The following is a 26,685-nucleotide window of genomic DNA, read 5'->3' as shown; positions in this document are numbered from 1 at the left end:
CAAGAAGGTTGTCTGAGAAACATGGGACTGAAGCCAAGCCAAGGGGACGAGATGTAAAAGTGAGCACCTCAAAAGGGCACAAGTCAGCAGGCCTGCCAGGCGCCGTTTCTGGCTTCCCTCACCCTCTCTCATTCTCTTTGGGGCCAGCTTTGTTCTCTCACAGGGTCCCTCGGACATAGAAACCTGCATGCTGGCCCTGAGCTCCGGCTTCCTGAAGGCTGAGCCGTGCCACAGGCCTCACCGCTGGATATGCCAGGCCTCCCACCAGAGTGGTAAGCAGAGCTGCTTTGGGCTGCAGACATTTTTCATTTCATAGAATCCTAGAGTTGGAAGGGACCCCGAAGGTCATCCAGTCTAACGCCCTGCAACACAGCTGTCCCATACAGAGATCGAACCTGCAACCTTGGCATTAGCAGCACCACACTCTAACCAGCTGAGCTATCCAGGCTGAATTTTTATTCTGGTATTTGTGGGGCATTCCTGAATTTGCAGGGGGTTGGAAATACTACTACTACTAATAATAAAAATAATAAACTTCATTTATACCCCGTCCTCCCTGGCCAGAGCCGGGCTCAGGGTGGCTAACACCAATAAACTCACAGTAAAAACATAACAGGGGAAAGAGAGAGGGGGGGAATTAAAATACAGTTTAAAATGCAATTTAAAATGCAGCCTCATTTTAAAATAGCTGATAAATCAAGGCCATAAGGGGTGGGAAACATAAGGGCCAGACCGAGTCCAAACCAAAGGCCAGGCAGAACAGCTCTGTCTTGCAGGCCCTGCGGAAAGATGTCAAGTCCCGCAGGGCCCTAGTTTCTTGTGACAGAGCGTTCCACCAAGTTGGGGCCAGTGCTGAAAAGGCCCTGGCCCTAGTTGAAACCACTCTAACCTCCTTGAGGCTCGGGACTTCCAAAGTGTTGTCATTTGGGGCATACCAGGAGAGGCGGTCCCGTAGGTATGTGGGTCCTAGGCCGCATAGGGCTTTAAAGGTCAAAACCAGCACCTTAAACCTGACCCTGTACTCCACTGGGAGCCAGTGCAGTTGGTAAAGAAGAAGAAGAGAAGAGTTTGGATTTGATATCCCGCTTTATCACTACCCTAAGGAGTCTCAAAGCGGCTAACATTCTCCTTTCCCTTCCTCCCCCACAACAAACACTCTGTGAGGTGAGTGGGGCTGAGAGACTTCAAAGAAGTGTGACTGGCCCAAGGTCACCCAGCAGCTGCAGTTGGAGGAGCGGAGACGTGAACCCGGTTCACCAGATTACGAGTCTATCGCTCTTAACCACTACACCACACTGGCTCTCTGGATGAAGCACTGGATGAATGTGATCCTGCGGCCCTCGTGGTCCCTTCCAACCCCACAATTCTATGCTTCTCCCCTCCCCTCAGGCTCCTACACGACCTTTCCTGAGAAGTCCTTCTATGGTGCTCCCTCCTTGGACCTGAGCTTCCCTTCGCTGGAGGCTGCCAAGCAGCAGTGCTCTGCCTTGGGCACGGGGTGTGACGCCGTCGTCAGCTCTGCAGGGGGCCACCGCCTTGCCAAGGGGACACGCCTTGTGGCCCTGGAAGACCCTGATGCCAGTTCGGCTGCTGCTGTGCATGTCAAGACGAGCTGCCGGCCCGGCTTCTCTGGCCAGGACTGCCAGTCAATGTGCCCCCGGTGTGAGCCAGGCCTGAGCTGCAACCCGCTGACGGGCCTCTGCGATGGATTCCTGCGCTACAGGGAGGCAGCCGGTATGTGCATCTCAAAGCAGTGGGCTAATGGGGCTCTCCTCCGAGCCGTCCCTAAGGCAGTCACCCTCAATCCCATGCAAAAAAAGGTCACATTTGGAGAAACAGGGTTAGACCCGCCCTGGAGCCCTGAGAGGAAGGAGGGCTGGTGGCCTCGTTTGGCACCATGGAGCCCTTCAGACCTTCTGCTGCTCCCCCCCCTATAACCTCCCTTGCCACCTGTTTGCTCCCTTGCCCCAGTGCAAATGGAATTGCAGCTGCCTTCAAGCTTGTAGCTCTTCCAGAATAATAATAATATTTTTTATTCATACCCCGCCCTCCCCAGCCAAGGCCGGGCTCAGAGCGGCTTGCCAGGAAGCATCATGCCTTCTGACTTAAAAACCCTGCTCCTGAGCGCCAGGAGCCAGGGGGCACCCTGCAGTTACTTGGTGCACAAGGGGGGGTGTTTGCCAAGTAACCCCCTGGCACCGCGGTCAGCTAGTAATGGCCAAACCCCTTTCCCTAGCGGTGTATGCCTCTCTGAAGTGCCTGCCCCTGGATGACTGGGTGTTTGAGCATGGAGCCTGCGTGTCCAAGGAGCGCTACAGCAGACAGGACGAAGCAGCCTCTGCTTGCCAGAGGTACCTGGGTGCTACTGTGCAGAAGGTCAAGGTGAGATGGGGTCCCTGCTGGAGGCTGGGGGTGGGAGAGGAGGTAGGTTCTGGTGAACTTCTCACATTGGAACCACCATAATTTGACTTGACTAGAGTTGAGAGGGACCCCAATAGCCATGGAATGGGTGTGCTTTGCCAACCTCCTGGAGATGGGCTGTGGGAAGGGGTCCTGGGTAGTGCTTTTTTTCTAGGAAAAAGGTGCCGGTACTCTGGGTAATTGCCCTGGGTGCAAAATTTCCTCAGGGCCAGGAAAAACAAATACATGTAAAACAATTACATGATTTACTGGAACTTCATTGAGATCTTGGTATATAGTAAAGGTAAAGGGACCCCTGACCGTTAGGTCCAGTCGTGGCCGACTCTGGGGTTGTGGCGCTCATCTCGCTTTATTGGCCGAGGGAGCTGACATACAGCTTCCAGGTCATGTGACCAGCATGACTAAGCCGCTTCTGGCGAACCAGAGCAGCACACAGAAACGCCATTTACCTTCCCGCCAGAGTGGTACCTATTTATCTACTTGCATTTTGACGTGCTTTCAAACTGCTAGGTTGGCAGGAGCGGGGACTGAGCGACAGGAGCTCACCCCGTCGCGGGAATTCGAACCGCCGGCCTTCTGATCAGCAAGTCCTAGGCTCTGTGGTTTAACCCACAGCGCCACCCGCATCCCTATCTTGGTATATAGAGATGCATTATAAATAACTTGCTGCATTATGCATGCCTATTTTTACCACAGGGGTAACACTGTCCAACATTTTGCCAGGACCTTGGTTCGCATCTCCTTCCCCAAGCCCAGGAAGCATTTGCCCAGCTTAGGGAAGAAGGCACAATGCTCTAAGGGGGTCTGTCCAGCTTTGGGAAGGAGGCAGCAGGGCTCCAGAATCCTGTCACAGCCTCCTGCCTCCTTGGGAAAGGAGGCGTGATGCTCTGAGGGGTCCAAGAGCCCTCCCTCCTCCTTCCCTCCAAAAAGGTGATGGCTTTGTGTACAGTTGTGTCTCACCAGAAAAAAAGCACTGATCCTGGGACAGGCAAACTACTTTGAACCTGCCATGCCTGATCTCTCCCGCAACCTCCCCTAGTCTTGCCCCAACCAACCTGGCCAGGGATCAAGGGGGTGATGATGGGAGCCCAGCAACATCTGACTGCCCCACAGGCTAAGCTGCCGTCCCCTTTCTTTCTTTTTTTCAGGCCAGGGCTGGCTTTGCTGGTGGTGAAAGAAGAGGCTCAGAGCCAGGCAGCTTCTGCTGGGCTTGCCAGCGACCTGAAGGTGGGAGTATTCTCTGGGGAGAAAATATGATGATGAGAATTTATTAAATTTGTATACTGCAGGTCTCAGGGCGGTTCTCAACATAAAATCACAATATCACAAAATCACAAAATACATAATAAAAACAAGAACAACGCAATAATCCCACTGGCTCCCCAAACACATTTTAAAAGGGCATTGGAGGTCAGTCAGGCAAAGACCTGGTTAAGGAGGAACATTTTTGCCTGGCACCTAAATCCCCACTCATTCTGTCATCTCCTTTGATGCACTGAGGGGCTTAATGCCAACGTATCCTTATAGAGGAGAGGTGGGGAATGTTAGGGGTCTTTTGCCCTTTGTCACACTTCAGGGGATGCCACCTTATATTTAAAGCACATTATCCAATGTACCCTGGGAACTGCATGTTGTTAAGGGTCCTGGGGGGTTCTAGCTCTGTGAGGGGTAAACTACAGTTCCCAGTTTTCGGGTGGAGGAAATGTGCCTTAAGTCGCCTTGTTCTGTACATTGCCAGGAAGAGCTTTCACTTTATTTCTCCCACTTCATGGCATCCCCACACAGATGTGGACCTGCCATCTTTCAGGGAGAAGCTGCTCCTTCCTCAGCAGGGCTCGGCCCCCCAGCAGAGGCGAGCGTCGCTGCAGGAAGCCAAGGACGCCTGCTACCTGCAGAAGGAGGGCTGCACGGGGCTGCTGAGACTTAGCGGGGCCTATTACCTGGTGGCAGGGACGGTGCTGGTGGACAGCCCTGGCTCGGATGCCATCCTCTACGTGAAGGCAGGTGAGTGGCTGCTTCTGCTGCATTTGAGATGCAGGAGGACAGGGAGGAGGTTGGGAAGGGGGAATAGTAGTGGGTTGGTAGATCGGGGGCTGGAACACCTTCCTCCCTCCATTTCAGGGATGCCCCTGAACACTGCACAGCCCAGCAATGTGCTTTAAATGTGTCTTGTGGTGGCAGGTTAAAGGCCAACCCAGTGTATGGCAGTCTGACCTTGTGTGGATTAGAAGCCCCTTTGTCAATGGATTTCAGGAGCCTCTCCCAGAATAAATTCATGCCTGGCTTACTGCCCTGTGACCCATCCTACCTGGGCTGAGGAATGTTTGCAGGTTCAGCTGCATGAGAAGACAGGAGATGTCTCCCATTCTGCCTCTGCCTGTGCCCTGTTTCCAAGAGTGGCCAGTCAGATGCTTCCAGGGAGCCCCCAATGAGGGTCAGGAGGCAATTTTATTATTTACTGCTTATTTATTTCAGCCCAAGAGGCTTCCAGTTAAAACAAGGCAGTCCCTGCAGGCTTACAATCTAAAAATCACGACAGACACACACAAGGGGAAAGGGGCAGGGAGGGGAGAGAGAAGCAGCCCTTCTCTGATGGTCTTCAGAGGCTGACTTAAGAGAGATCCCACTCTGGTGTCAATAAAAGCCTAAGATTTGCTGGAGAGGACCAAAGACCCGGGGGCCAAACACATCACACAAGGCACTAAGGCAGCCCTAACCCCACCTGGCCAGTACTGAGAATTTCCTCCCTAGTCCAGTGCTGAGAGGCTTCCTTGTTGAGGCTGGCCATTCCTCCTGTGCGTTGGTGTGTGCCTGTGCCACCAGGTTCAAAGGCTGAGCTTCAAAGCTGCAGGATCTGACCCCTGACACCTCCAGCGACTTCTGCAGGGCCTCCAGCAGACATGACTCTATCCAGAGTATCGTGAGGCCAGTCAGAGAGGCTGACTCCTCCAGGTAGCTCACTGCCTTAACCGACAACACTCTGTCCTTGCAGCCTGCTCCCCCAGCTTCTGTGGGGATGGGTGCCGGCGGCGCTGCTCTCCGTGCTTGAGCACATCGACCTACAACCCCCTGACGGGCCAATGCGATGGGCGCCACCTGCGCTGCGTCCGTCGCTTCACCCCCTCGTGCCTTCATGGTAAGTTTGGGGGCGGGGCAGAATATGAGTGACATAAAAATGCTGCAGCATGACTGAGTGAGGCCTTGTTGGCATATGACACCTGCGCTCAGAGATCTCCCCTGGTTGCCGATTTGCTCCTGCACCGAGTTCAAGGTGTTGCCATTTGCATATAAAGCCCATGGCAACTTGGGACCAGTTTACCTACAAGATTGTGTTCTTACATGTGCCTATCAACTGCTTAAAAGGTAAAGGTAAAGGGACCCCTGACCATTAGGTCCAGTTGTGACTGACTTGGCATAATTGGCATTGCTACAGGTGCCACAGATACACTTTGTTATAGCAGTGGGGGGGGGGGTACAATTTGACAACAAAACATACAAATTCTATAGCAAAACCAAAAATACCATCAAATTGACCTCCACTCATCCTCTCATCTGTGGTTTCTTTCATTTTATCTTTACTGCTGCATATCCAAACCAATACCTTATTATTTATTTTCTCTAATAATTTCCTTAAGTTATCTTTACTGCTCATTTTACATTAACCTTGCTAATGTTTTAAGTTGTTTACAATTTTTTTTAAAAATACTCAGTAAATTTTCCCCAGTCTTAGTTAAATTTCTTTCTTCCTGGTTCCTTGCTCCTCCCATCGAAGTTTAGCCATCTCCACATACTCCACCAAGCACCTACACTTTGGAACTCACTGCCTATTGAGATCAAGCAGGCGCCTTCACTGTACTCTTTTCAACACCTGCTAAAAACATCCTTGTTTAGGCAACCCTAGCCAGGTGTTTGGAAAGTGGATGTGAATTTCTGTATGTTTTAGTACTTTAACTTCTGTATGTTTAAAAGTATTATTGTTAATTTTCTTGATGTTACTGTTTTATCTTTCAGTAAGCCACTTCGAGGTGTGTGGCTTTTAAAAAAAAAATACAATCAAGCAGTGTATCTTTTTTTAATGAAATAAATAAGTACAAGGCAGGCCTTCTTTTGCTCCATGAACTCCCACAGTTGGGCGCATTTCTTTAGCTTAATCATTTACGCTCATCTTTTCTGTTAATAAAATAAGCCAAGTGGCTTTGTGATAAAAGGGAAAGTCAACATAAGAAAAACAAAGCAATACCTCATTGGAAATAACAACATCGTCAAGAGGCAGCAGCGCTACAACTTCATAGAGAACAGGCAGGCTAGAGTCAGGGTCACGTTGCGAAGCTACTACTGCCCTGCCTATGGTTGTTTTCCAGGTCTGGTGAGCTTGAGATGTCCACATGCTCCTGGCTGGTGGTTCTGGGATGGTCACTGCTATTACGTGGAGGAGCACAACAGCAAGAACTGGCAGGGGGCAAAAGCCACCTGCCAGACATATGGAAAAGACGTGGGCCTTCTGACCCTCAGCAGCGCCAAGGAAAAGGCAGGTTGGGAGCTAGTCATGCTCCCAGGTGGCATGGCTGGTGCTCCATGCTTCACTGTGGGGTAGCTGCCAGTAAGCTTGTGTGGCCCAGTTCAAGGCCAGTATATGAAGCCCTAAATGACTTGGGCCCATGCACCTTCCCCATTGCCAACCATCTTGGACTCTGCAAAATCAGTAGGTGAGGTCTATTCAGGGATGTTACTACAGGGCCTTTTCAGTGGTGCTCCCATTTTGTGGAGTGCCCTCCTCACTACTGACTTTTAGGAGGAAATTTCCAAGCATTCCTGTTTGCCAGGCATTTGACGGCTGAAGGACAGTGTTCCTGGCAACCAACCCTCAGATCACTGGGTGGGAGAACGTTTCCCACTTTTGGGTGGCTGTTCTAACTCTTTATAGGTGTTTATACCTACAAACATTTTGTTTCAATATATGGAGCTACAAAGCACATTGCTGCTGCCAGAGAGCTGAATGTTCATGTTGTAAATGAGCAGGTTAAACCAACGGAATGAGCCTCCTCTCCCACCCCCATCCGTTCTTCCCCTTCAGGCCTGGATAGCAGCCATGGTGCAGAAGAACAGCTGGACAGGGCTGAATGATGTCGACAGAGATGGGACTTGGACATGGGCAGAGGGCCAAGCAGCCAATCTTTCTTCTCCCTGGTGAGTGTTTTGGGGGGAGGTGGCTGCCTTCAAGCAGACATGGTCAACCAGGCCAGCATTGACAGGAAAGACTCCCTCTGTGCTGGGCCAAGGGTTGAACCCGGGACCTCCAGCCGGCGTGGCCTGCCCCGTTTCGCTGCCTGAGGCAAAACATGGAGGAGCTATACCCATGTTGTTCCGAATTACTGGGGGCATGTGGCTATGGCTTCTGGGTTCTGTCAAGGTCTTGCGAGCGTCCCATGAGACATGCTGTTCTTGCAAGATCACCCTGGAAGCTGCTGCTGCAGCTGCTTCTCTTCGATTCAGTGGAGACAGTGGTGGTGGTGGGATTCACACCCCTTGGATTCTGGCACCTGAGGCAGCTACCTCAGTCTGTCTCATGGAGGGGCTGGCCCTGTTCTACAGGCAGAGCAGGTGCTTCATCACTGACAGAGGGGCTCCCTTGCTTTATTGGCCCTCTGGCAACCAGCTTACCCAGCAAACCTGAATCACAGAATCATAGAGTTGGAAGGGACCCCAAGGGACATCTAGTCCAACCCTTATGCAGCTTCTGAAGGAGCGTCTTTGTCTAGGGAGACTGAGGAGGGACAGTGATCATCTTCCTGCATCTCCTGCCACCACACTGTCAGAACTGCACCCCTCGCTTGCAAGGCTTAGCACCTCATTCCAGGTCCCCATTGTCCTTCCTTCTCTGTCTATGATTTTGGCTTCCTTGGCACCTGCCATTCCTTGTCGAGAAGTTGGTGGTCCCAGCCACATGTGACCCATTTTTGCTTCCCTCGCTAGGTTGGCAGACACACAGCTTGCTACCGGGGGCTGCCTGGAGATTGGGCTGCAGGGAGAGGGGCAGGTGGCTGCATCCTCCTGCTCTGAGCTCAAGCCGTGGGTGTGCGAGGGGCCATTGGGTAAGTGCTTGGCGGGACTTTGGAAGGGGACAATGCTCTCACCTGGCTCTCTTGGCCTCTGCTCCACTGAATGGACTTTGGGGATGATGGGCTGTGGCCATAATCAGGGAAAGCGGCTTGGGCCTCATTCTGGATAATATCCCCCCGCCTCCTCCTCAGCACCCCGGAGTTCCTGTCCGACAGAGCCTGGGTGGAGCCACTGGAATGGCAGCTGCTACTTCTGGGACCCCTCCTTGGCCAGCGGGTGGCAAGAGGCCCTGCATGCCTGCCGGAGGTTCAAGAAGACAGAACTGCTGCACCTGACCTCTCTGCAAGAGAAGGTATGGCTTTTCCGTACCAACATCCCTCCAGAAGCACAGGGCCCCTCATGATGACCTTTGATGGCATGCAGCCCATGGAATTGGGCTGCAGTTTCCAGAAGACGGCTCCCTCACTGGCCCTCCTCTCAGCCTGCAATCAGGGGCCAAGTGGTGCTTGCCCTAGGGAAGCCGGAGCCCTCTCCTTCCTTGATATTGACCTTTCTGGAGAACCCTGTGCCACCCTGTACGTGCCCAAGCCCCCCACCCCTCTCCCTGCAGGGGGGCAGGTGAAAGGTCAACTGAGGCATCATGGGATGGTTGCCTTCTTTCCACCCATCCTGAGGTTGCGGTTGCCATGTTTGTTCCAGGACTGGGTCCGCTCAAACTTTGCAGGAACCTTCTGGACGGGCTTGAATGACTTGAAGGAGGAATCCGTCTTCCGGTGGACAACACAGGAGCCCCTCAGCGAGCAGATGGCACAGTGAGCACCCGGGTGGCTCCTCCAGGGCCCTTTCCCCCTAGATATGACTGCCCTGTGGGCGAATGGTGCTGGGGAAGGTCATGTCCCACCAAGCTTTAAGTAGATCAGCTCAGACATCCCCCCCCCAACAATGTTATTGTTTTGTAATAGAAAATAGCTCAGCTTAATCCAAAATGACCCAGTTGGCATTGCAGCCCCTGACTGGGCACATGCAATGGGATCCAATCCCAACCCAACTCCTGTGAGCCTCCTCCCTTATCCATCAGAGCTTTCTGACATCAGTGGCTGGGAAAACTGCATTTTCCATTCCTCCTTGTACCTGGTGTGCTGTATAGCCTGCCTGAATGCCTTCTGTTTGTCTGTCTCTCTTTCTCCCTCCCTTCTGCATGCTGCCACCATCAGTGTAGCAACCAATGAACAATGGGGCTGGAAGGAACATAGTTTGAAGGACTGTTGCTGGATGAGAGCTTAGGGGAAGGAGGGAAGGAAGTGAACACTGCCCTAGCTCAGATTCTCAGCCATGGAAGAATTGGTTGGGAGGGTAATGGTGTTCATCTCATATTCAAGGAAAGCATTGCATTTTGAACCAGGAAATATGAGATGTGGCAATACCTCTGATGATGAATTGAATTTATATGTCCTGGAGTGCTGGCATCCTAGTCGAGAGCATTTGCAAAATTCCTTTTGGAGGGAGCTCTTGTGACCTTCCCCCCCCCCCCGAGCCCTGGAGCACAAACAACCCTCTTCCTTTTGCTTTTGTGTGTGGGGAAAGGTACCTGAAGGATGATATGGCTGATGGGGGCCTGAAGGACTGTGTGTGGTTCAACTCATCAACAGGGCTTCTCGGTGATGCCAGCTGCAAGGAGGAGAGGCCCTTCCTGTGCAAATGTAGTGAAGGTAATTAGTTTATTTGTTGAATTTGTGAGTTGCTTTATCTTGCCCAGGGCAACCCAAAGCTTCTTACAACCAACCCAACCCTCCTTCCCTGAGGAGGGAGCACACAATCCCCATTGCTCTTTCTGAATGCTGAAACTGGGCCCCTGCCCATGCATGTACCCCTTTTGAAAACTACCTGAGACCCTGGCTGTTATTTTTACTTGTTGATTATGATGGTCTTTACTTCTGCTCTGCTCTTTCACTTTGCTTTTATGTGAGTCACTTTTGGGGGTTGTTTGGGGGACAAAAAGCAGCATTCAAATGCATCCGCAAATAAATAATTTTACAACATGCCATGTAAACAGGCTCTGTTGGTGGTTTTAATTGTGGAGCATTAGCTAAGCTGGCCACACCATGTTTCCCTTCCCAGCAGCCACAGAATGGTTTGATGAGCAAACTGGCCACGGCGTGGCAGGAGAGCCGTCCGTGCTGTACCCCTCCGCTGAGAGCCTGGAGCAAGCGAAGCAGGAGTGCCTGATGGAGCACAGCGTGTGTGCCGCCGTCCTCCAAACAGGGACTGGCTTCTATCTGATAAGCTCCACGGACAGCATTGTCACCAAGCCAGATTCAACGCTTTACAGGTGGACCAGTAAGTGAGTCTTGCGTAGGGACGGGAAGAGAACCCTCTTCATGTCTTCTGCCTGAAGGACATGATGGTTCCTCCTTGCAGAGGAGTGGAGCTTCCAGGTGTAGCGGCAGTGCACTTCTCTCCAGGGAGAAGGAGGTCTCCTTGGGGGCTTTCAGAAGGACCTCTCAAGCCCCTGTGAGCAGCAGGGATGCTGTACTAGATCTTGCCTAGATCAGCAGGGCTCTTCTTATGTCCTTGTGAGAGAAAGGCATCACCAAAGTGTAATTCTCAACCATGATTTACCTTGGAGTCAGCACTGCCTGCCCAGGGGCAGAGTGCCACCCCCAGCGATCTGCAACATGCCTGCATCCTGGCTGCTCCGGTGAGGAGCACATGCACCAGGTCATCCAGGTCTGCAATGCAAAGGCCTTAGGGTCTGTCCAAACTGGGGTTAATGCAGATTGTGAACCACTCACGCCTACTTTATTCCCCCCTCATCCACGTGGGGGCTCTCCTCCAACATCTCCTCCCTAAATCCAGAGATTCCTTGTGCTTTGAAAATCCAAACAGGAGAGCTGCATGGGTTGCATTAAGCCCAGGTATGGACAGCCCTTTGTCGAGAGCTGCTTCCATGTGCAAGACATGAAACTGGTGTAGCTTTCCCTGTTGATTAAAGGAAGAACTTCATCTGCTGGACTTCTGTGCATCATGCTGATGTTAAAGAACAGCGGAAAAGCAATGGGGGGAAAGTGTCAAGCCAGCTGCAGTCAGTAGGCCAGCCTAAAAGGCGAAGCCACTGTCCATCTCGGCCTCCTTTCTCTGCCCTCATTGGCTTGCCTGAGAGCCAAATTGAAATAACAACAGCAACAGTTGCTCAAGTCAGGTGTTTGATGAGAACATCCTGCTGGCTTTTAATGCTGTGTGTTATACTTACCTGGCAGGGAAGACACCTTGATCATGAAGGAGGTTTTCCCAGGGTGAGGCTCATCCATTGCACTGCGGGTGTGCTGACCCCTGCGATTTCCCCAAATGCGGGAAACTCGACTGCATAATTTGTGGTAGTGGGGGACTGCGTTCGCGCTTTCCCCTACAAAAAAAAAAAAAATTAATGCTGTGTGTTATGTCGCGAAGCCCCAGAAACGTGGTTGCTTGGAGCAGAGAGCTGTGTGATGTCAGCTGCTTCACCATGCCCTTCCCTCTCATGCCTGAGCCCTTCTGCACTCATTTGCTCTGTTTCCTTTCAGTCTGTGCAGAGGGCTTCAGCGGCCCCTCCTGTCATAGGGCCTCGGCACCCCCACCACGACCTGCCTGCGACTGCAGCGGCCGATTCCAGACAACGGCTGAGAAAGGTGAGGGAGCCGGCAGTCGTTGTCACAGAGCCTCTCTTGGGGAGCAGCAGTGGCTCAAGAAACTCATTTTTTGTGGCCTGTGCCAACATTCCAGTGGGTTACATAGCATGGCTGGCAGGCTGTGGCCACTTAGGAGTGCACAAGTACCTGCTCAGTTGCTGAGCACCAAACCTGGATGAATGTGGTTCACCCTAGCAGCAGTGTGTGTGTGTGTGTGTGTGTGTGTGTGTGTGTGTGAGAGAGAGAGAGAGAGAGAGAGAGAGAGAGCACATCTTAGTTATACATACCTGTGTGTAGCTGCTCCCAGCAGGACATCCTGTTCCTGCCAGCTGTCCTGGGCAACCCCAGTGACAGAAACCTGCTTGTTGCAGAGGCGGGTGGAGACAGCGGGCACAGAGAAGTCTGTTTACTTTCCTGATGGAACAGGTTCCTATGCTTTCCTTTTGACGTGGCATAGCTGCAATCCAATCCCCGCTTACCTGAGAGTACGTTCCATTGAATTCAACAGGACTCATTTCTGAGTAGACATGGTTAGTATGGTGCTGTTAAACATGATCTGCCCTCTCACACTGGAGGTGACAAATTTCTTCCCCCTTCTCCTGGATTGTTTGCTCGGTCTCCCCCCCCCCCCCCCGGCCCCTTCCTCTCCTGGTCTGCTTTCTTTTCCTCTTGAGAACGGTGCCATCAGAAGGTTAGCCTGATGCTATGCTGGGCCCTGCAAAATGGGAGGGGGGCAATATGTCTTCACTGAGTCATGGAGAAACAGGGGTAGAGGAAGGTCTAAGTGGGGTGGGTGGAAATACAGACTTGCATTTTTGAGGCAGCAGCAATTGTATTTCTTAGATAACTTATTCAGGAAGCAAATTCGCTCCTTCGGTTAACAATGAATGACTTCAGTGGACTCTCTTGCGCCTGGTGTGTGATGCTAGACAGTCCTTAGATCTTCTTGAGAATGGAACTTTCTGACCCAGCCTTCAGCCCTGTACATCTGGGGCTTGGCTCTGTTACTTCAGCAATGGTGGAAAGCCACAGGCTGAGATGCTTGGGGGTGGGAGAGGCATTCCAGAGCTGTGGGGCAGCCCCTTCCCTAGCCCTTGGAGGGTGTTTTCACCAGAGTCTGGCACTGTCCAGTCCTCCTACCATGTGTACTGACCCCACCATTTCCTGGTTCTGCCATCCTTCCTTTGCACAGAGTATGGGTTTTGCGGTGTGTGTGTGGGGGGGGGAGAAGTTGAATTAAACCAGTTTACACTGTTGGTAGCATAGGTATTTGCATAGTTACATCCTGCCGAGTAGGAAGAGGAGGTGGTGAGTCTGAGGTTTTGCCTGAGACAAATAACTAAGGGGCCTTTCTTGTTGCAGTCTGTGGTGTCCCAGTGCAGACGTGTGTGGAGGACTGCCAGCAAATGACATCCTGGAGCAATTGCTCGCTCTGTCTGCCTGCCTGTACTGGTAAGCAAAGAGCCCCTGTCCCGTGAGTTGGGTTGGGAGCACATGGGCAAACCCTCCGCATTCTCTGGGCCCTCAGTCTCTGGGCTCAGATTTCCAAGGATAACAGCTTTCTTTCTTAAAACAATGTCCCTGGTGTAAATGGCATGGCGTAAATAGTCTGAGTCCTGCATATCCTTACAAGCCACTTTGCAGGACCTCAATCTTTCTGCAAGGTAAACAGAATAAAAATAAACATTGCAAAGCCCAAGCTCCCCACTGAAGCAGAGTTGCTTGCCAGACCTTGGCTTCTTTGCATATGGAGAGATATTTTGCTAAACCTGCCTGAGCCACTGAAAACCGGCCTTACCAGGCTTCATTCTTCTTCATTTATTTGATTTGTGTATTTGTACACTTTACTGGCTGTGCTGGCAAGCTGAGCAGAGGTCCATGGCCTGTTGTTTATAGTAGGATCCCAATGGATGCAATGTTAAGTGTTGTTGAATTTGGGCTTGGTGATGTGGAGAGGGTGAAGCACTCAGGGGCCTCTGGCAGCTGGTACCTCTTATTTGGGTGGGTGGGGGACAAGGCAGGTGGCCAGGCTGTGTCTTGTGGCCACTAGTACAGCACAAGTCCAGTGACACCAGATCCATACACTTGCTGCCCAGTTCCTTAAACTGCACAGCTCCTTGCCACTTACCTGTTGACGGGGCTCGTGGGATACTTCCTTGCTAGTTTTGTCTGACTGGTTGCTGGCTGCTTCCTTTTTTCCAGAGCACCAGCCCTAAAAGTTAGGATTGTGCTTTGTATCAGCAGCTCCACCTCCTGCCCCTGCCACGCCCCTCCTCTTTAGTTCTATGTTTAATAAATATATATCCTGCCTTTCCTCCCAAAGATGGCCAGGGTGGCAGCGAGTAACAAAACATTACCAAAAACCTTTCAAAACATTTTAAAATGCTTCCAGTGCAGATGCAGATTGGGAAAAGTCTCAAACTGAAAGTCTTGTTGGAAGAGGAAGGTCTTCAGTAGAGATGGTATGCTGCCTCTCCCAGGAAGGAGCCCTCTTTGGGTAGCTGAAATGCTTCTTCAGCTGACAGCTTTGCGCTGGCAGGAAGGGGTCCAGCACAGGACCCTCCTCCCTCCTCGGGTTGGCCTGGGCATGGAGAAGTCGGCAGGTATGGAACCAGCCACCCAGTGTGCTTTCTTTTCCTCTGTCCCCCAGAAGTGACACTGATGAGCGGCCTAGACCCTGAGGCGCTGGCTCTCATCACCATGGTCCAGTACAAAGTGCTGCACTCCCTCAACCTCACCACAGAAGACGAAAGGGACCGGGGAAACTCCTCCAAAATCATCTATGATGCCAAATATCCATGATGCTGTTTCTGCATCCTGGAGGAAGGAAGGAAGGAAGGAAGGAAGGAAGGAAGGAAGGGGTCAATAAAAGGTTTTTTTGGGGGGGTTCATCCCCTCCTATCTTCTTGAGCCTTGCATCCCGAGTGTTCCTGTTTCCATTGGGAGTTTGGCTGCTTCCCAGCAGCAAGGGCTCAGGGCGAAGGGGCAAATTTGGGTGTCCCATTTCTAGAGGGAGGGAGTTGTGGCACCTTTCCACTCCGGTTGGCCAGCCAGATGCCTCAATGGGAAACCCACAAACAGGACCTGTTTGCAAGAGCAACTTTCCTCTCCTTTGGCTTCCAGCAATGGCTATTCAGAAGCACCCCCTCCCCCCATGGCTGCCAGCACCTGCAGTCCATGGGGCACCCCTTGTGCAACTGGAAATGGGCCAGTAGCTGGCCTGCCTTATGGCGGAACAAAAGCTGCTTTGTCAGAGTTTTCATCCACTTCCTCCATCGTCCTGTCCCCTGCAGCAGACAGCCAAGTCCCTCTCTGACTGTCAGGAGCTGGAGTCAAGCGTAGGCAAGGCCCTTGGGAATCCCGGTTCCAGCCTCATGAGCATGTTGTTGCATCATTCCTCCTCCTCTTCAAATTTGCCTAGTCCTTCTCCTGAAGCTGACTGTCACCCACCTCTTGTGGTGTGAATCCCCTCAGCTATAACTATGCCTTGTGTTTCAAGGCTGACCTTACTGTACAGGCTTCTTGCTGCGAGCCCGAAATGCTGCTCTGAGCAGCTCCTTGGAGGAAGGGCAGGGTGAAGCACACTAATAAGTAAACCAGTTAACTTGCCTGGCATGATGTGCCAGGGCAGCCTGAGAGCAGGAGCCGAGGGGTGATGCCAGGCAAAGCCGGGAGCCGGCTATCCCAGGGCAGCCTGGTGTGGCTCTTTTGGAGGAGACAGGCTGGGCCCAGGAGGAAGCTGTGGCTTTGCCCCTTGGCAGGCGAGGCTGCCCTGTTAAAATATTTGCTAAGGAAGAGCGAAAGCTCCACCCATCATCAGCTGCACCCAGAAGAGAAGCCAAGTTAATAGCTGGGCAGAAGCAAGGCTGGCATGCAGGACTCTGCTGGAGCAAGGGCAGTTGCTAAGAAGGGGAGCCTGAGAACTGCCCTCCTTTTGCAGGGAAAGGCTGGTGGGTTGTGAGGTTTTTAGCGCAAGCTGTGAATCCTGGCCCAGGAATCAGGGTGGGCATGAAGAGGAGGCTCCATGGCTTGGTGCGGTAGAAGCCAGGTCCTCCCCTCAGGCTCTAGCCCTACCCGCTGCAGTTGCCTTCAGACCTTTGCCACTTTCACCCTCCTCCTCCTCCTCCTCTACCCATCCCCCAGCTGCTCTGCCTGCCCAGCTGTTTGCAGCTGTACCTCTGGGGAAATCAACTGCATGGAGCACAAGCTGCGCTGGGTACCGGAGGACCTTCCAGCCAATGCCACCACTGTCCTGCTGGACTACAACCGCATTGCCACCCTCCAGAACAGCACCTTTGTCGTCCAGGGCGCCCTGCGCCACCTGAGCCTTCGGAGCAACATCCTCGGGGTCATCTACCCCCAGGCCCTGGCTGGCCTTAGTGAGCTGCGGGAACTGGACCTGAGTGGGAACTACCTGATTGTCCTGCAACCCAATACTTTCCTCCCCGTGCCGAAGCTGAGGATGCTGAACCTGGGGAACAACAAGCTCTTGATGCTGGAGCCAGAGCTGCTCAGCTCCTTGCCGCACCTCGAGTCTCTGTTTCTGCAGGGCAATGCGCTCGTTTCACTCTCACCCGACGTCTTCAGCAACCTGCCTTCTTTGCACTTCCTCAGGCTGCACAACAACCCCTGGGGGTGCACCTGCGCCATCCAGCCCCTCTACCAGTGGCTCACTGACAACGTGGAGAAAGTCCCAGGTGAGCAGGACTCAACAGGGAAGGGGTTGGAAAGCTCACCTGTCGCTGGTGGCTTTAACAACGATCACCTTTATTTATTGTTTTATTTCATGAAATTTATAAACAGTAGACCCACAACTTAGGCACATTTAACTTGTGCACATTTAGCTTTATACGCTTGGCAAAAAAAATTTTAAAATCATTTTTAAAAACGGGTGTCTGGGAAAAAAAAGATGTTGACAATTCCACCAGCTGCTGCACCCGTGTTTTGACTCTACACAATTTTAGCTTTATGCACTATCCCTGAAATCTAACCCCCATGTAAGATAAGAGTTGACTGTACTGCTTGATTGCAGAAAACCTCAAAGTGGTTGAAATTTTTATTTTCAGTTCTCTTCCCCAGTTATCTCCACTGCCCTTCAAAGTTCCAGCAATACAAGTCTGTGAACACATTTTCTCAAAACAAATAAATTGGAGCCATAACATTATTTTTTTTTAGGGGAGGATTCAGTTTCCCCAAGAGGCTTGCCCAAAAGAATGCATGGTGTGTGGTGGGTGAAGCAGGGCAGCTGGGTGCAACTGGCTTTTATTATAGCACCATCAGCTCCTTTAGAAATGACTAACCATCTGTTTGTTCATTTAGGGTTGTATCCAACAAAGTTCAAAGCAGACCCATTGGAACAAATGTACCTAAGTTAGCCATGTACAGTGGTACCTCAGGTTAAGTACTTAATTCGTTCCAGAGGTCCGTTCTTAACCTGAAACTGTTCTTAACCTGAAGCACCACTTTAGCTAATGGGCCCTCCTGCTGCCGCGCTGCCGGAGCACGATTTCTGTTCTCATCCTGAAGCAAAGTTCTTAACCTGAAGCACTATTTCTGGGTTAGCGGAGTCTGTAACCTGAAGCGTATGTAACCCGAGGTACCATTGTACATTAGTTTCAGCGGGTCTTCTCTGAGTAGGACTAACATTGGATACAACCTTTATTTCTAAATTAGATTCCTTCGCCGCCAGACACCCGGGGGGGGAGGGGTCCACAACTATCTCCGGTTTGGCAATTAATCATGTGGAAGACATATTGATGGATTTTTATGGAGGTTATGGGACCACCTGGAACTGCTGTTTTGATTTCTTTTCTGGCTAACTTTAGAACAGCAGGTGCCTTGGTCTCCCTAAAAGGTCTTAGCAGAAGCAACCTTCAAACAATCCATGTTAATTCCTTTGGCAGGCAGCTTAAGAGCTTAAACCGGTTTGTGCTTGTTGGTTAGCAATCCTCTGGTCCAACATCCCCAACTGCTGCAATAACCACAGCCTTGCCCTGAGTCTCCGTGTCTCTCCCTTTTCCAGAGGTGGACTCTGTCTCTTGCAAACGCCCCACACAGCTCACCCAACATCCCATCGCTGCCATTGGGAACGAGTCCTTTGCTCACTGCCGGGAGCCCTGGCTGAACGTAAAAGATTATGCTTTCTTCCTGCTCATTGGCCCGTCCACCTTCTTAACCAGCATCTGCATCTGCATCCTCTTCGGCTCGCTAGCGGTGGCCCAAGCAAAGATCCTCAAGGTGTCGTCCATCCGGCCAGGCGCCCTGGCAAGGCGTGCAGAGCGCGGTCCTCGCTAGCCAAGCTGTGCCTCCAAACTGCCACTGTTTTGATGACTCCCCCTCAGTCTCTGTGATGTAGTTACGCTGTGGCCCTGCGATATGGGTCACTGTTACTCCTGGTTTGTTGATGGTATTGAGGGTTTACCTGGGTGGGAGCGTGAGAAAGCCTTGGGTAAGAGTGTGGGGTGTGCAGCTAGAAAGCAGGAGGCAGGTTTGCAGTGAAGTGGCAGCAAGTGGCTTCTGGACCTTTCCTCCTACCCCACCCTTTGACCCTGGAAGAAGTGACCCCACCAGCTCAGTTCCAGGATCACAAGCCGGCCTTGAGTCAAAGGTGACATGCTAGAAGTTTGTGAAATTATAGCCAGCACAGAGAAATGAAGCTGAATGTGGGAAGATTCAGGACAGACAAAAGACAGATTTTCTTCGTGCAGCACAGAGCTAAATTGTGGAACTCGCTTCCATTGGGAGTCCGTGATGACCACCAACCTAGATGACTTTCAAAGAGGGTTAGACAAATTCATGGCTATTGGTGGCTACGAGCCATGATGGCTAAGCTCTGCCTCCACAGTTGGGAGGCACTAAATGCTTCTGAATACCAGCTGGTGGAAACCACAAGAGGGGAGAAGGCCTGTGTGCTCAGGTCCTGCTTATGGGTTTTCCAAGGTGAGAACGGATGCTGGACAAAATGGGTCCCCATTGGCCTGATCCTGCAGGGCTCTTTTCATGTTCTTGCCAACAGAAATGCAACTGGGTGGAGCAGTGTTGACATCAGCAGCTGTGGGCAGAGGCAGTGCTGAGCACCCTTCTTCTGCTCTGCTGCGTGTCAGCACCATCACTGGCTAGGGTGTGTTTTGCAGCCGCTAGCACAGCAGAGGTCAGGGGGACCCAATCAGCTTCCAGCTAGCGCTCTAAAGCAGGGGTCAGCAAACTTTTTCAGCAGGGGGCTGGTCCACTGTCGCTCAGACCTTGTGAGGGGCCGGACTATATTTTGAAACGGAAAAAAACACACGAATTCCTATGCCCCACAAATAACCCAGAGATGCATTTTAAATAAAAGCACACATTCTACTCATGTAAAAGCACACTGATTCCCAGACCATCCGTAGGCTGGATTTAGAAGGCGATTGGGCCAGATCAAGCCCCTGGACCTTAGTTTGCCTATGCATGCTATAAAGCTATCAGCTGCTGGGCCAACTCCTTCATCCTAGTCCTGATTCACTTCAGTTTAAGAAACCTCCTTGGCACTTGTCCTCTTTGCGTGGCACAGCAAGTGTTCCAAGATGATGCCACATAAGCCCCTGAGGAAGGGTGACTCGCCCAATAACTGCAAGCCTGCAGCAAAAGGTAGGGTTTGAACACAGAGACCAGCAACCAGTTCTGTGGCATACCCAAATCTGTGACTCGAAGATGGCTGGTTGGGTGGGCTGGCTTCTCAGGATGGGAAGGATACAGCGAGGCCTGAGCCAGCACACACCTCTGCACAAGTTTCTGTTGCACTTAGGAGAGCTTTAGGGTCTGAACAAGCATAGAGGGGAGAGGATGGATGTGGCAGGCATGTATGTGGTGCCAATTCAGCTCCTTAGATGGGGATGTGGGTCGATGCTCCGCCTAGTCTGGTGCTAGAGACAGAGGTGGCTACTGGATGCCTCCCATGGTGACCGCAAAATGACTGCCTTTTCATCCTGGAGGTTGGAAGGCTGCTGACCCCTTTCAGCCTGCAGCTGAGCCCATGCAGGGCTGCTCCCCCAAATGGGTAACCAGAGACCAAATCTTACTCTTCTGCACACATTCCCACCCGTCTGCTGCACAGTTGCCGAGGATTCTATGCTTTAGTCACTGGTTGCCAGAAAAGAGGTGCGTCTAAAGCTGGTGATGCAAAAGGAAATTTGCTTCCTGCTGAGAAACGTCACTGCCAGGCAGCGTAAGCAACGCTGAGCTACATGGGGAAATAATCTGACCCTGGGAAATGATAGGCTCCCATGTTTCCCAGAGCCAGGAAAAGTGGTGAATTCTTGCTATTTCCCTAAAATTAATTGTCAATAATTAGTGTATTGGGGAAGGGGTGTTCCCATGTGGTAAGTTTTAAAGTAATAAAACACGGTCCACTTTGCTCTGCACGTGCTCAGAGGTGCTGTAAGTAGGCCAGCCAACAGCATCCATGCAGCAGAAGTCTTGCATATAGCAGCTGAAACCAGGACAGGGGCACTGTGGCCCAGATAGCCAGTCCTGCTTCACTTCCTGCTGTGTATTACTCCCAGGTCCCACAGCACTTCCTCAGTCTGAGCCATCTGCTGCGGTAAGAATGCAGCAGGGTAGAATAAGATGCCACCTCACTTCCTTTCAGGCAAAGCAAGCTAAATTTGGCCTCACCATTCAAACTAGGGGCACCCTTGTGGCGAAAAGCTACCCTTCCAGGTTTCCAGTCCCTGCCATCTGCCTTCCAGATGCCTATCTCACCCGCTCCCTGTTTCTGCCTCCTGCTTAGTCCTTCAGCTGCATGCAACTGTCAGGTCATGGCTACAAACTCCTTTGCAGGTTCCCATTTCTGCTTCACACCACCTGCAGCTGCTGTAATTTGACCTTGACACCACTCCAGCACATGCCGTGGGGCAGGTGGTGTTTTTAGGGTTGCCGTTTTAAAAGCAGTAACTGTCAGGAGCTAGAGTCAAGCATTAGGTCAGCTATCAAAGAAAAACACGGTGTCAGTGAAGTTAACTCCTTATTTGAGAAACCGAAACGGCACAGGCCTAGTGGTCCCAGCAACTCTTCCCAGTAGGTCTTGCTCCAACAAAGCAGTTGCAAGGAGGTCCCTGCCTTCCCAGAACTTCCTAAGGCTCCTCCTCTTCAGGGTCTTTCCCAAGCAGTCACAAACTGCTTGCACACAGCCCCTCTCTGCTCTGACCTCTTCATTTCTCTGTATGTTCCAGGGGGGTGGAGCTGGTCCCAGCAGGAAGGGGGGATTCCCTGGCTTCTTCAGCAGTCTGCCTCACCATGCATCTTGGCCTGCCTGCTTTCCAGCCTCTGATTCTGGACTGCTCTCTTCCTGCTTACTAAACCCTGTTGCCCCTTCAGCTTCCAACCCCTCCTCCTTCCAGTCTTGTCCCTCTTCTCCTCAGACCACTCATCACCTGACTCTGAGCCTTCTGGATGAAAAACTTCAGTTTGCCATATTCAGGCATTCCCCCTGAGGTTTCAGAAACTTTGAATGCCAACATTAGGAAGTGTCAGGCACTCCCCGAGCTATCCTTGGGGAAACAGAGAGTTAAAGTTGCAGCAAGTTGGGTGTGACGGCTAGAGGTGAGTCAGAAATGAATGTGGACAGCAGACAGTAGGGTTTGGCAGGCAGCCCTGTAAGAAGGCAGTTGCCCTGCTGCACTGGTTTGGCTACATTAGCTGGCAGCCAGTTAACCCTAACACACAACACCCTAACTCTCTTTCCAGAGAGTCACACACAGTTCAGAAGGCACTTCAGTTCCTTACTTTCCGAAGTCCATCTGTGCAATATAAGGGCTTATACACATGACCCTTCCTCCTCTCGTTCCAAGAACGGTCTGTGATTTAAAGCTCCACCCCCCCCCTTTTTGCTCTGGAGCTTTTCCTGCAAAAACTTGCTCTTTAAAGCTCAATCGTAAAAGCAAACAGCAATCTGAGTAAAAACCGAATTGACATTTGCTCTGATCCAGATTTAAAGAGCGGGATTTTGTGGGGAAAGCTCAGGGCAAAACAAAGCAGAAACCATGCTCAGACATGGTGTGTTAAAGCACAGATCAGTGCCTGGAAAGAGCGGGGCAAAAGGTAAATGTGGATAAGGAAAACCTAAAAATAAAAGCCCACTTGTAAAAAGGTGTAGGTACATCCCACGTGGGAAGCAAGCAAGGGATGTGTCACTGCTGCATCTCATGGACCCAAGAACAGAATTTATGTTTTGCGTGTGTGTTGAGCAGTTATGCAGAGTGGGTATTCCCTGGCCATAGGCAATAATTTAGTGAGCAGAATAATAATTGCTCTGCAGACAGAAAACAGAGAATGCAGCCATTAAAAGGAGAGCCAGTGTGTTTTCACACATTGTCCTTTGGGCCCATTCCAATTCTCTGATCCTGCAGCCTTTACTTTTCCTTTGGAGCATGTGCCAGGCCCTGAATGAAGTGCTGGCTTTTGAACTTGCTTCTGATCTACCCCCAGCCCACCACAAGCTTCAGTTATACAGTATGTTTATCCAGTTAAGGTTCATTCCATTGGAAGGGTTCTCAGTGGAATAGCCTCTGCTTTGCCTGCAAGATGTCCCAAGTTCAACCTTCACTGGCATCTCCAGGCAGGGCTGAGAAAGATTCCTGGCCTGAAACCCGGGAGAGCTCATAATACTGAGCTAGACGGACCAGTAGAGTGAGGCAACTTCCTGTGTTCAGCGCCTTTTTAAAGAGAAATAAACTTTTTAAAGAGAAATAAATAATTGCAGTTATAAAAATGAATGTATTGCCAAGAATGTTGTTTTTGTTCCAAGCATTGCAAATAATGGATAAAATGGACTGTTTCAAGAAGTGGCAAAAAGATATATCTAAATTTGTTTGGCAGGGCAAAAAGTCCAGAATTAAATTCAAGATATTAACGGATACAAAGGAAAGAGGGGGGTTTGCCCTGCCAGACTTTAAACTGTATTATGAAGCGGCAGCTTTCTGCTGGCTGAAAGAATGGCTGCTTCTTGAAAACACAGACATTTTGGATTTGGAAGGCTTTAATAACATTTTTGGGTGGCATGCATATTTGTGGTATGACAAGGTTAAAGCACACAAAAGTTTCAAAAACCATATTGTCAGAAAAGCATTATTAAATGTCTGGATCAGATACAAAGACTTGCTGGAAAATAAAACTCCAAGGTGGCTATCGCCAATGGAAGCAAAGGCAGTTAAAAAGTTAAACATGGAGTCGAAGTGGCCAAGATACTGGGAAATTTTGGAAAAGGAAGGGGACAAATTGAGATTGCAGAGTTTTGAGAAATTAAAAGGGAAGGTGAGAGATTGGCTGCACTATCATCAAATAAATGAAGTGTTTAAATTGGACAGTAAAATTGGCTTCCAGGTGGAAAAATCAAAATTGGAGACAGAATTGTTAGAACCCAGTACCAAGAATTTGTCAAAAATGTATAATCTTCTGCTGGAATGGAATACACAAGATGAAACGGTTAAATCAGCTATGATTAAATGGGCTCAGGACATTGGTCATAATATTTTGTTTGCTGATTGGGAAAAGTTGTGGACCACCGGGATGAAATTTACGGCATGTAATGCCTTAAGAGAGAATATTATGAAAATGATCTATAGGTGGTACATAACCCCAGTCAAGCTTGCAAAGATTTACCATTTGCCTGACAGTAAATGTTGGAAATGTAAGGAAAAGGAAGGTACATTCTTTCACCTCTGGTGGACGTGCCCGAAGATTAAAGCATTCTGGGAAATGATCTATAATGAACTGAAAAAGGTATTTAAATATACTTTCCCCAAGAAACCAGAGGCCTTTCTCTTGGGTATTGTCGGCCAGGGGGTGTTAAAGACAGACATAACTTTCTTTATGTATGCTACAACAGCAGCTAGAATACTCATTGCGAAGTACTGGAAGACGCAAGATTTACCCACACTGGAAGAATGGCAGATGAAGGTGATTGACTACATAGGCTTGGCAGAAATGACGAGCAGAATCCGAAACCAGGGAAGAGAAGCAGCGCAAGAAGAATGGAAAAAGTTCAAGGACTATCTAAAGAAATATTATAAAATTAATGAAAGCTAGAATGATGTTGGACTGGAAAGTAAATGGTTACTATTAGCAATGGTTAAGACAAGGAGAATAAGGAAGATTAGTTTAAATTTTAATTAAAATAAGGGAAGATTTGCTGAGTAATTGATAAGAACTTGGAATACAGAAAAGGGAGGCATGAGGAAGTCGGGGAAGAAAGGTATAAGAAACTAAGATACGAAATGGTACATGTTTTTTTTTCTGTTCTGTTTTTGTTTTTTGTTTGTTTATGTATTTGTTATATGTTTGTGTTGTTATAAAAATCTGTAATAAAAAATCATTATAAAAAAAAAGAGAGAAATAAACTGGATGTCTGGGAAGAAGTCGAAACAGTGCTCTGCGCAAGAAGGTATGTGTGGTTTGCTGACTGCCACAAAGGCCTGCCAATCAACACTCTACAGCTTGATGGGGGTTGAAAAAGGGCTTCGTAAGAAAGGCCAACATCACTCTGCGCAGCCGGATGGAGAGGGAGGTGGCTTTGGGTTGCCACAGTTGCCGGCTAGCTGTTGAGATTCTGCACAGCTGGATCCTGCCGAGGACAGAAAGAAATGGTTGGTTCTACAGTGGTACCTCGGCTTACATACACTTCAGGTTACAGTCTCTGCTAACCCAGAAATAGTACCTCGGGTTAAGAACTTTGCTTCACGATAAGAACAGAAATCGTGCTCCGGCGGCACAGCAGCAGCAGGAGACTCCATTAGCTAAAGTGGTGCTTCAGGATAAGACCAGTTTCAGGTTAAGAACGGACCTCCGGAACGAATTAAGTACTTAACCTGAGGTACCACTGTATTTCGAAGGCTGGAAGCCCAGAAAGGAACAATGGCAGCACCTTACGAAATCTGTACATTTGTGGGCAGCCTTTCTTGGCTAGTCTGCCCTTCAAGAGTCAAGGTTGGGTTCTTACTGTCCCACTTGAAAAAAAATAAAACCTGTGTATGGTAACTAAAATTCTGCAACCTGTACCCCATCTGTAAATTAAGAAAATGCTTACGACTTCCCCTTGTTTTGCATCGGCTATTCTGCTAATCTTGGGAAGGGACACGGAAGCAGTTCAAGCCCCTGACCCCCCAACCCACAATGGGAAAGTTTTATTTTAAGGGGGCAGGGGTGGCAAGAAAGCTGAGTTTTCTGCAACAGCCCCTTCCTTCCTTCCTTCCTTCCTTCCTTCCTTCCTTCTTGAAACCAATGCAACTTCTTTTTGTAAAAAAATGGAATCGCCTGAAGAGAGATGAGCGCCGCACCCCATAGTCGCCTTTAACTGGACTTAATCCGTCCAGGGCTCCTTCACCTTTCGCTTATTATTCATAATAATTGGATACTAATGTCCAGTTAAAAATTCAATAAATGCACACATCTATTTACGCGATTATATCCGAAATGCACCGGTTCCCCCTCCCTTCTCCCCACCTGCCTCCCGGCGCCGCTACTCACCGCGCTCGGACACGACTCTGTTCACCATCCCTCGAATGGCTACTGCGCAGGCGCTCATATAGGCACTCCTCGCCGGGCTCTGCCCTCCCTCCCTCCCTCCTTCTCCGGCCCCGCCCCTCCCGCGGGCCGGCGGGGAGGACCCGGAAGTAGCGGGAGGGAGAAGGAGCTGGCCAGGGTGCTGAGCGGAGGCGGGAGGGGAGTGGAGAAGGGGCATCTGTTTTCAGCCAGAGCTCCACGGGGAGCGCCTGGGACCTAAACCCTGGACCTGAATATATATACATATCATATATTATCATAGAGCTTGGCAGTGCTCCTGAGCATGTGCAGTGTGCTAGCTCCACTCTGCTGAATCAATCAATCAATCAATCAATGACTCCATCAATTTGTTTCAGTCACTGACCAGAGTGAATTCCATTCTGCTGTGTACTACATTTGCTAAAGAGGAGCCCTTCCCATGCAAGAATCTTTGTCACCTCTGCAGAATATTGCTTGGGAACAGGGTGGAGATTTTGGAAAAATGTGTTTGGGTTTTTTGCTCTCCTCCAGTTTCAACTGCAACCATTGAAAGGTTCTGAATCTATCTAGTAGAAAGGGGATGGGGAACATGTGACTCATCTGATGTTGTTGAACTACAACTCCCGTCGTTCTGGACCCTGGCCATACAGATACCCCATCCATGCAGCAGAGAGTAGGAATGTGTCCTATTGACCTCAATATTGTTTGCTAAAGATATGCCCTTCACATGTGATACTCCCTGGAGAATATTGAGTGAAATTCCCTCACTGCTTGGGAACAGGGTGAAGAATTTGAAGAAACAGTTTTTGTGATATGTGCTGTTGACCCCAATATAGTTTCTGACTGCTTTGGCAAGTGCTTTGACACATGACACTAAAGGGCACACCCAGTTCTAGCTTGAGCTGCATGTTCTGTATGTGAATGTTATTAAGGCAGCATAGATTTATCAGAAGAGCTTCCACGTCAAAGGGCATGTGTGCCAGGAAGTCGTGAGCTATGACGTCTCTCATATTAGATTTTCATCCTGGAG

The 26,685-nt window shown here is 50.2% G+C and overlaps 3 protein-coding genes and 1 non-coding gene across 5 annotated transcripts in view; all 4 read left to right on the top strand.

The window, feature by feature from the left end:
• Window positions 1-7,015, top strand: part of LOC128402674 (uncharacterized) — a 28,081-nt gene extending 21,066 nt beyond the window's left edge. For both annotated transcript variants that reach the window (XM_053366973.1, XM_053366974.1), the window contains exons 17-23: window positions 148-272; window positions 1,390-1,734; window positions 2,237-2,382; window positions 3,570-3,648; window positions 4,207-4,425; window positions 5,414-5,557; window positions 6,783-7,015. In XM_053366973.1, coding sequence (XP_053222948.1) covers window positions 148-272; window positions 1,390-1,734; window positions 2,237-2,382; window positions 3,570-3,648; window positions 4,207-4,425; window positions 5,414-5,557; window positions 6,783-7,015 — 1,291 coding nt within the window. The remainder of the gene's footprint in view (window positions 1-147; window positions 273-1,389; window positions 1,735-2,236; window positions 2,383-3,569; window positions 3,649-4,206; window positions 4,426-5,413; window positions 5,558-6,782) is intronic.
• A 417-nt stretch (window positions 7,016-7,432) lies between these two features.
• LOC128402675 (C-type mannose receptor 2-like) lies at window positions 7,433-15,000 on the top strand. The gene is made up of 9 exons (XM_053366975.1): window positions 7,433-7,608; window positions 8,395-8,513; window positions 8,673-8,833; window positions 9,181-9,293; window positions 10,066-10,190; window positions 10,600-10,818; window positions 12,042-12,146; window positions 13,509-13,598; window positions 14,797-15,000. Exons 1-9 carry the CDS (start codon window positions 7,433-7,435, stop codon window positions 14,946-14,948), a joined length of 1,260 nt encoding a protein of 419 aa, XP_053222950.1. The 3' UTR covers window positions 14,949-15,000.
• LOC128403275 (U1 spliceosomal RNA) lies at window positions 11,724-11,887 on the top strand. The gene has a single exon (XR_008327922.1). It is a non-coding gene; the product is annotated as a U1 spliceosomal RNA (small nuclear RNA).
• Window positions 15,001-15,340: 340 nt separating the features above from the next.
• LOC128402676 (leucine-rich repeat-containing protein 26-like) lies at window positions 15,341-20,229 on the top strand. The gene is made up of 2 exons (XM_053366976.1): window positions 15,341-16,843; window positions 18,169-20,229. The coding sequence occupies exons 1-2, from the start codon at window positions 16,171-16,173 to the stop codon at window positions 18,438-18,440; spliced, it is 945 nt and encodes a 314-aa protein (XP_053222951.1). The 5' UTR covers window positions 15,341-16,170; the 3' UTR covers window positions 18,441-20,229.
• Window positions 20,230-26,685: the final 6,456 nt, after the last annotated feature.

Source organism: Podarcis raffonei, chromosome 15 (assembly GCF_027172205.1).
Source record: "Podarcis raffonei isolate rPodRaf1 chromosome 15, rPodRaf1.pri, whole genome shotgun sequence".
Classification (NCBI taxonomy): Eukaryota; Metazoa; Chordata; class Lepidosauria; order Squamata; family Lacertidae; genus Podarcis; species Podarcis raffonei.
The sequence above is the reverse complement of the archived record's forward strand: the minus strand, read 5'-3'. Positions and strand labels throughout refer to the sequence as shown.